Consider the following 8898-nt stretch of genomic DNA (forward strand, 5'->3'; position numbering starts at 1 on the left):
TGACTTTAGTAATTGGTACTTCATACTGTTCAAAAAAAAAAAAAAAAAATTGATACTTCATAGCAAAGAAAAGGTAACGTGACCCACTAGAGCAATCAATTATTTAATTTCCCCATCAACGTTAAGTTGCCACTATATGTTTATAATATCCTTACATAATTCATGTGCTTTCGATTAAAAAACGGCAACATGTAATTTTGTTATAGTTCATTTCTGAGGTATATTGTTTTCTTTTTCTTATAAAACTCAAAACGAGGGGTAAATTGTAATATACAAGTTATCGAAATGCAAACGTATATGTTATCAAAGATAAATTACGGTTTAATTTTGTATGACGTTTTCTCTTTTTGTTATTTTAACAATACAATATAATGCTTTAAAAAATTTCGCATATACCATTGTGACGTGCTTATTTTTTTATGTGTTTCGATAAAAGCTTTATCTAAAACCGAATGGGTCAAGTATAATTGATTAGTTTCCTTTGTTTTTCAAGTACATTTTGTTTTTTCTTTGTAATGTTTTGTGGAGTTTCAAATATATAATTTATGCTTTGGGGAGTTTCGAATATAATCTACATTTTGATATGTCTTTACACCATTTAATTATATATTTTTTCTCCTTCTGTACGTAATTTCTTTTGTATATAAGAACAAATACGCAATTTTATTCCGATATAACTTTTATTTATTGAAAATTATGTCGAGTACCGATACAATGCTAGTACCGTATTGAATCGAACTGAACTGACACCAATCAAAGTTGAATTCTCACCGTATCATAAGAGGAAATCCAATTAGTTAAACTGTAGAAGAAAAAAAGTGTATATAATTTGGGTTAACTTGAAAACTGATCTTATAAAAATAGTCATTAATTCAGTTAAATTATTATTCAGCTCAAACCATTACTTTACTTTTTTTAATGGCAAGAAATTACGTGTCTACCATCGTGATATCGGGCGTTGTGGCCAAGGTCGACTACTCGACCGTCGTCAGCCCCTTGGCTTTCCCAGATGCACGGAAATCCGACTTCCACCCGTCCGAAGGCACGACAATGGAATAATCGGCAAAATCTCGCATCCCATCCAAAACGAACCGGCGCCACCCGTATTATGAGGAGAGTGGGAGTCAAATCCGAGTCACAAGAAACACCAAGACTTTCTCTAACCACTACACCACTACCTCATTGCCAAACCATTACTTTATTCGGTAATTTGCTAAATTTCTGGTTAAAACTTTTTCTTTACGAAGCACTCAAACGTTTTCTAGAACCTCGTTAAAAATGTTACCTTATAGCTCTAAACATCTTAAGCCTTTAATGACTTTTTAAAAATTTCTATAGTAACTCAACAACAACATCAATAATAACAAGAGTAAACTCAAAATGACCTCTGAGGTTTAGTCACTTTTACCACTTTAGTCCAAAACTTAAAATATTTGAATCTGGATCCATGTGGTTTCAATTTTGTTGTCATTTTCATCCAAAATCAAAATCTGGTCAGATTTCAGTTAACATCTAGTTTTTTTTTTGTCTTTTTCTTCCCTTTTAATGAAGGGCAAAATGGTCTTTTAACGTTTATTATAACAAATTAAAAAAATCTGATCATTTTGCGTTTCATTAAAAGCGAAAAAAAAGACAAAAAACTGGATTTAGCTGAAAAATCTGACCAGATTTTGCTTTTGGACGAAAATGACAACAAAATTGAAACCATAGGGACCCAAATTCAAAAGGTTTGAGTTTTGAACTAAAGTAGGAAAAGTGACCATATCTTAAAGACCATTTTAGCAATTTACTCTAATAACAAAAAGGCTACATTTATAGTGCGAAACGTATGAAGTCACGAAAACTGGGTTAGGTGATTTGTCTATGACTTAAGGCCATATGTAATGGGCATTGTAGGGGCGTAAAAATGTTTGATAACGCTCTCAACACCGCCCCCTAGGCGTTATAGAGGCATGAAGAGGGTGAAGCATTTATATAATAACGCCCAATGAGGAGAAAACAAAGTCGAAGATATTGAATGAAATGACATTAAGAGGTAGGGATGAGCATGATACCAGATCGGTACCGAAAATGAGTAACGATACCGAATGTACCGATACGGGACTACCGTTGTTTTACCATAAATACCTAATTAGCGTTTGTAAATATATAAAACTAGACAGAACTGAACCGATACCAAATGATTTTTCGTCTCGTAACGGCGTTGGGCAGAGAAATCCCACCGGTTGCAATAAAACTATTAAACATCTAACACTTTCTGGCGAATTAAATCTGAATAATTTGACCGAAACGGGTACTTCCTAATTGCAAGATTGCCTTTATTGCATCATTAACGCAAAAAATATTATTCTAGGAAAGTTAATAAACCTATGTATACTTCATGACCAATCTACTTAATTCTAACCATGAATTGTGTCCCCACTAAAACATAAACACCAAGAAATTTGTTTGTTTTTTTTTCTCGCCTATTATCATAATTTCTAGTGGATTGGGTTTTTGTTAGATGATAAAATAACACAACTCTCATTGTGTATGAGACTCGTATGACATCGATTCATCGTTTGGAGACAATGCACTCAATAGTTAGTCGTTTCAAGGATCAATTTCAAGCGATAACGAAAAATACAAGAAACCGAGACAACAAAGGGTGTTTTCATATCAAACGTGACAATGTGAGTATGTTAACACGCCCTAAATTCTGAATAAGTTACCTACATTGCACATGTCAAGGCTCATTTTAGTTACATATGGTGATAACATATATCTTTTACTCTCGATTAGTTATCGTTACTTTTAGCCCCGTACTTTTCTGTCCTCTCATCAATCCACTTTCTCATATCCGCCAACACAAGATTAGCAGCATCATCAGGCTCGCCTTGTATCAACGAATGGTACATACCCTCGTATAGTTTCAATGTCTTGTCCTCACTCGATGCCTTCTCGTACAACATCTGGGACCCAGTCGGACATGTGACCCCATCGGCTGTCCCGTGCAACGTCAAGAAAGGAGCTTTAACCTTATTAAAGTTGTTTTGTATGTAATTGGTGACCCTTACAACTTCTCTCATTGTACCGACTCTTGGCCTACCAGCATATCGCTTCGGATTTACCGCTATTATCTTCAGTTTTTCGGGATCTCTAATCGCCTTTCCCACCATCTTATTATCCGGCATTGCTGCCCATGTGTCCGCAAATCCAAATAATAGCCCGTACATGGTCAAATGTAGCTTTAATCAACCATAAAATAAAATAAAAATTAGACTCATCCATTGTCACAAAAGTAAAATGATCCGAAACATAATTTGTTGTGTTTATTAAAAAAATGAATTATGTAAATAAACACACTATTTATACGGATGATATACCGTAAAGTATCGGTACCAAAAATACGGAAAACCAAAAAACAGTAAGAACACAAATTAAATAGAATTTTGTAATATTAGGTGTAAAGCATAAAGTAGAAGAGTAACATTAATCATTAAAAAAATTACCATACAGACTAGGTAGTACGATACCAATTCAATATCGGTAGCGCAAAATACAAAATTGACTAGTCCGGAAACCGAAAAATGTACAAATAAATATTGGTACAAATGTTTGGTCAGTATTAGTTCGGTACCGGTACTAAGTAAAAAAATATCAGTCGTACCTTCGATGGTATCATATTCTCCGGAATCACAAAGAGTGGGGCCGAGAAGATCAAACCGGTCCACGTGTCAGGCTCTGATTGGAAATACATAAGCATGGTGATTAAACCACCCATCGACTCCCCAAACAAAAACGCCGGAAGTTTACAATACGTTTCGCTCTGGCGAACGCTGAGAAAATACGACAACGACGTCGCAGCAACCTTATCCATGTCACCAAGGTAACCATGGAGTCCATCCGAGCGACCATGACCAAGGAGATCCGCTGCGAACACAGCGTATCCCCATTTAGCATACTCAATACATATCTTCTGGAAACACCAGCTGGTATCAGAGCCATAACCGTGAGTCATAAATACTGTAGCTTTAACCGGTTGGTTTTCATCAATTGGTAGCCACGATTGGGTGAAGATTTTCCCATTTGGTGTCTGGAAATAGAGTTTATTGTTGCGAACACCTTGAGATTTGTAGTATTCTTCTTCTGGGGTTTCGCCCCAGAAGAAAGGAGGCGGTGGCGGTAGTGGAGGGAGGTCCGGAGACGGCGCCATGATCACTCACTATGTTGTGGTTGTGGTTGTAGACTTGTAGTATGAGGTTGATGGACTTATTTGGTTCTTTTTTGTATGTTGGTGCATGCATACTTGATTTATGAAGAATTGGGGGTTGGTGAGAAATGAGTTGGTGGACCAACTACTTGGATGGCGGGTCTACCACCAACTAGTGGTGCGGGTCAAGTATTGGTTGGGTTGAAGAATGATTTAGGTGGGGTCCATAGTAGTAGTGGGTGGAATTTCATGAGATTACAAAATGAGAGGAAATGGATGGATGTGATTTGATGGAGCATAGAGTTATGGTAGGCTGGCACACACGGAAGGAATTTTCATCTCACCTACCCCAACAACAAACCAAAACCGATAATGTAATGTATTTTCTTTAGTTTTTAATTTTTTATTAATTGAGTTACACTTGATAGAAAACTAGCTGGATTAAACTCGTGTGTTGCAATGAGGATGCAACAAGAATTCAATTGAAACTGGTTATTTATGGTATTAGCACATACCATAAAAATCTAAAGAAAAAAAGACCCAAAATATAAATAGTATCGGTTCAGTTCGTTAAAAAAACTAAACCCAAAAAGCGGTTAACGTTCAAACTTCTTTCGGTTAATATAGAAAGTTGTTGCTATTATCATGGTTGTAAAATAAGGTCTCAAAAGCCGAGTACTCCTCGAGTACTTGCTACAAGGTAGGATGTCGAGGCACGAGTACTCTTCGTCTAGGCCGAATACTCCCCGAGTACTCCCGACTCTCTAATCCGACTAAACAACGCTTAGCGACTCACCACCACCACCGTCAAATAGATCAGAGTAATTCTTTTAGAGTTGTATTACTGACATGTTTTGTTCGCCAACTAAGAAGCGATAGCGCTAGAAATTTCAACTTTGAACCAGTGCAAATGGATCTGAGTAATTCACCTCGACTTTTAATTGCATCTCGTTCTAAAATGATGGTTCTTTTTTACTTAAAATGTTATGTGTGAACCTAAAGTTAAAAATATTGAACCTTAAAAACCCTAAATACATGTAGTTTGTACCATAATCTGATCCACAATAGTAGCTTGCACTAACATCTAATTAATACTTGATTTTTTGGTATTTGAACTACGGGGTGGGATCTGGGAAAAACGCCTAAAAGTGTGAAAACAGTGAAAACGGTTTTGGTGTTGACATGTGACGTTGGTGCTAACTTACACTAAGGGTAATATTGTCACAATGTCCATGCGCATGACACTCACATGCAAAAAACCATCCACATGCACGTCACATGCATATTCCACCATCCCTTTTAAATTCCCGTAACTTTTTATACGTGATTATTTCTTTTAGGGTATGTTTGGTATGAGGTAATGGAATAGAGGAGAGAATGGAATGAACGAGGTAATGGAATAGACAACGGAATGAAATGGATCATTCCATTCCATTGTGATGTTTGGTTACTCATATGTGAATGGAATGAATTATTACTTTGTATAATTTGATAAACAAAAAAAAGATGAAGCAACGAAACACAACTGTATTAAAAACGACAAAAATACAATTGCCTCAATAATAATAATAATAATCATAATAATAATAATAATAGATTTTTGATATATATTAATATTAGTATGAATATTAATAAATATAAATATAAATATAAATACAAATAAAAGTATAAGTATAAATAATAATAATAATAATAATAATAATAATAATAATAATAATAATAATATATTTCTTTCCATTCCTTCAAGGAATGGAAAAAAAAAATACCTACATACCAAGGAATGGAAATTATTATATTTGGAAGGAGTTACATTCAATGCTCCATTCCATTACCACATTATAACCAAACATATTTATTTTCATTCCATCAAAATGATCCATTCTATTCCACCTTCCATTCCTTCATACCAAACGCTACCTTAAAGTTACACCATAAAATCGAATATTTTATTATCTTTCCAACGAGTATACTATTGCTATACTTTTGAAATAAAAAAATGACATGAACTGGGTATTCAAATAAAAACGCCATAAAACACACAGTTTAGAAAAACGCCATGAAAATACCCAGTTGAAAACGCCATAAAACGCCCAATTTAGAAAAAAAAAACTAATGAAAACCCAGTTGAAAAAGCCATAAAACATTTAGTTCTGAAAACGTTATAAAAAACTAGTTGAAAACGCCATAAAAACACCCACTTCAGGAAAACGCCATAAAACACCCAATTCAGAAAAAAGACCCATGAAAACCGAGTCGAAAACGCCATAAAAACACTCGGTTCTGAAACGTCATAAAAAACTAGCTGAAAACGCCATAAAAATGATGTGTGTAAAATGCAACATATAAAATGCATCAAATAAGGCATAAAACTAACCCTTTTTAAGTACTAATGTTGGAAAAAGAGTGCTTTTGTCTTCCATTTGTATTTTCAGGATTAAATGAGCTCAAATTCACAAAAGAAGCAAAAAGACAGCTAAATCTAACATAAATACAAGAAAAGGAACACAAGTGGATTGCCCGACCCCTCAACGGCATCCTCCCAAGCAAAATAGAGAAGACAGAAGACTGAACACGCCCCGTGCTCAGCCAGCACGGGGCCGTGCCCAAGAAGCAGCAGAAAAGACATATCTATAGAAGCTTCTATTGCCCACCACGGGGCCGTGTCCAGCGGACACGGGGGCGTGGCGAAAGTACAGTAGGCGCATTAATTGTAATTGCGAATTACAATTAATGAAGAGAGAGTGTCAGACAGGCACGGGGGCGTGTCCAGCGGACACGGGGCCGTGCTCAGCCTTCTGTTCAGCCTATAAATAGGAGTGCTTGGTTTCATTGCAACTCATCCCTTGGCACACCACCTCTCTCACACTTCATCCACCACCCACCACCACCATAACACCATTATCCACCACCATCATCCATTGTCCATCATAGAGTGTGTGAGTCGTCTCGGGATCCAAGATTGATCGTAAGAGTTCTTGACAATCAAGGCCATGTTTGCCTAAGTCTCTTACATCACTTGGTGAAGACAAGTGTTTAGTATAATACTTTTTATTTTTAATCTTTTGCACTTTTTATTTGGTTTTGTATTAATGACTTTAATAACTAGTTGCTTATGTTGAAGGTGATCTTTCCTTATCGTTTGTCCGTGGTGTCTTGGCATTATTTTACTGTCTATATAAAATAAAAGATTTTCACCATTCATATCTCCACGGTCTATATGGAGGTATGTTGGCTACCTGGTCGGGGGTTAAGGGAACGGTTTGGTAAGGGTCTTGCTCTTGTTCAGTGTTTAGAGGTCCTGCAAGTGACCTGGGTCAAATTTAGTAGGATCTCCTTCAATGCCCATAGGTATTGGATGGCGGGGATCCAAACTCTTTGACCCCCTCATAAGTTAACTACTATTAATACTATAACCCGGCTATTTAGGACTGTATCCCTGCTGACTCAGACTACTTAGTCGAGGGTAACGTCACCGCCAAAAGCGGGGCCTACCATAATTTGCATTAATAACTTAATTCATTATCTTCCAATAATCCAACCCTTTAGGATTGTATCCTTGCTGACTCAAACTACTGACGTCGCCTTCAAAAGAGGGGCCTACTACAATAACTAAGATAATCTCTTAAACAAGTGCAAAAGTGCGAAAATAATCAAAGGTTATACTAATACACGAGTCGGATCCAAGTGATTCATCTTGTCTATCTGTTTTTATTTTTATTTTATTTTTCAGCATTTAGTTAGTTTTTATCTTCTTAGTTTAAAAACCTTTTCTAACTTTTTGATTTGATTAGACATTGAGGATAAACCGGTACTAAAAGCTCTTGTGTCCTTGGACGACCTCGGAATCTTACCAACACTATACTACGTCCACGATGGGTGCACTTGCCCATATGTGTGTTTAGTGTTAGTAAATATCGTGTTTTATAAATTTAAAACTTGGCTAAAAGTGTAAAAAGGGCTTAAAATATACATCAAAAATATATTACACTACACACGCATCAAATTTTTGGCGCCGTTGCCGGGGACACAAGGATTTTAAGAAAGTTAGGAATCAACGGCCTAATCATATTTTTATTTTTCTTTTTAATTTTTAGGATTTTTCTTAGTTTTTTAACTTCTGCAGAGCTCAGCACGGGCCGTGCCTGGTCGGACACGGGCCGAGCCCAGCGTTGTTACTGGCAGTTTTTAGTTTTCCAAGTTACAGACGGCTGACCACGGGGCCGTGTCGGTGCATCACGGGGCCGTGTCCAACTCTCCAGTAACTGGGATCTGGAAAACAATCACTGTAACTCTGACCACGGGTCATGTTCACTGAGCACGGGGCCGTGGTGAACCTTCTGACCAGCATTCTTTTCTGTTTTTATTGCAGGACTTGGAACCAGACTTCACCCCTACGTAGTGTATGAGCTCTAGTTCTAATAAGGACATAAAAGAACCTCTAGAAGAACCCGAACGCTTTCTCAGAAAAAGACTAAAAGCCAAGAACCAAGAGAAAGTTTCGGGGAATCCACTTCCAATGGCGGACCAACGTACCCTCATGGATTATCTACGACCCACCGTAGGTAACCTAGGCGCCGCTATCAACGCACCGAATGTTGAAGCCAATAACTTCGAACTTCGGCCGCATTTGATACAAATGCTCCAAAACTCTGCAACCTTCCATGGGCTTGCGGACGAGGATCCCCATCTACATATTACTAATTTCA

At 36.9% G+C, this 8898-nt stretch overlaps 1 protein-coding gene across 1 annotated transcript; it reads right to left on the bottom strand.

Moving 5' to 3' along the window:
- Positions 1-2583: 2583 nt before the first annotated feature.
- On the bottom strand, positions 2584-4282 carry LOC110935644 (caffeoylshikimate esterase). Its single transcript, XM_022178021.2, has 2 exons — positions 3650-4282; positions 2584-3227 (listed from the first exon to the last, which is right to left on the bottom strand). Exons 1-2 carry the CDS (start codon positions 4193-4195, stop codon positions 2778-2780), a joined length of 996 nt encoding a protein of 331 aa, XP_022033713.1. The 5' UTR covers positions 4196-4282; the 3' UTR covers positions 2584-2777.
- Between the last annotated feature and the right edge of the window lie 4616 nt (positions 4283-8898).

The sequence above is a fragment of the Helianthus annuus genome, chromosome 4 (assembly GCF_002127325.2).
Source record: "Helianthus annuus cultivar XRQ/B chromosome 4, HanXRQr2.0-SUNRISE, whole genome shotgun sequence".
NCBI classification, from domain to species: Eukaryota; Viridiplantae; Streptophyta; class Magnoliopsida; order Asterales; family Asteraceae; genus Helianthus; species Helianthus annuus.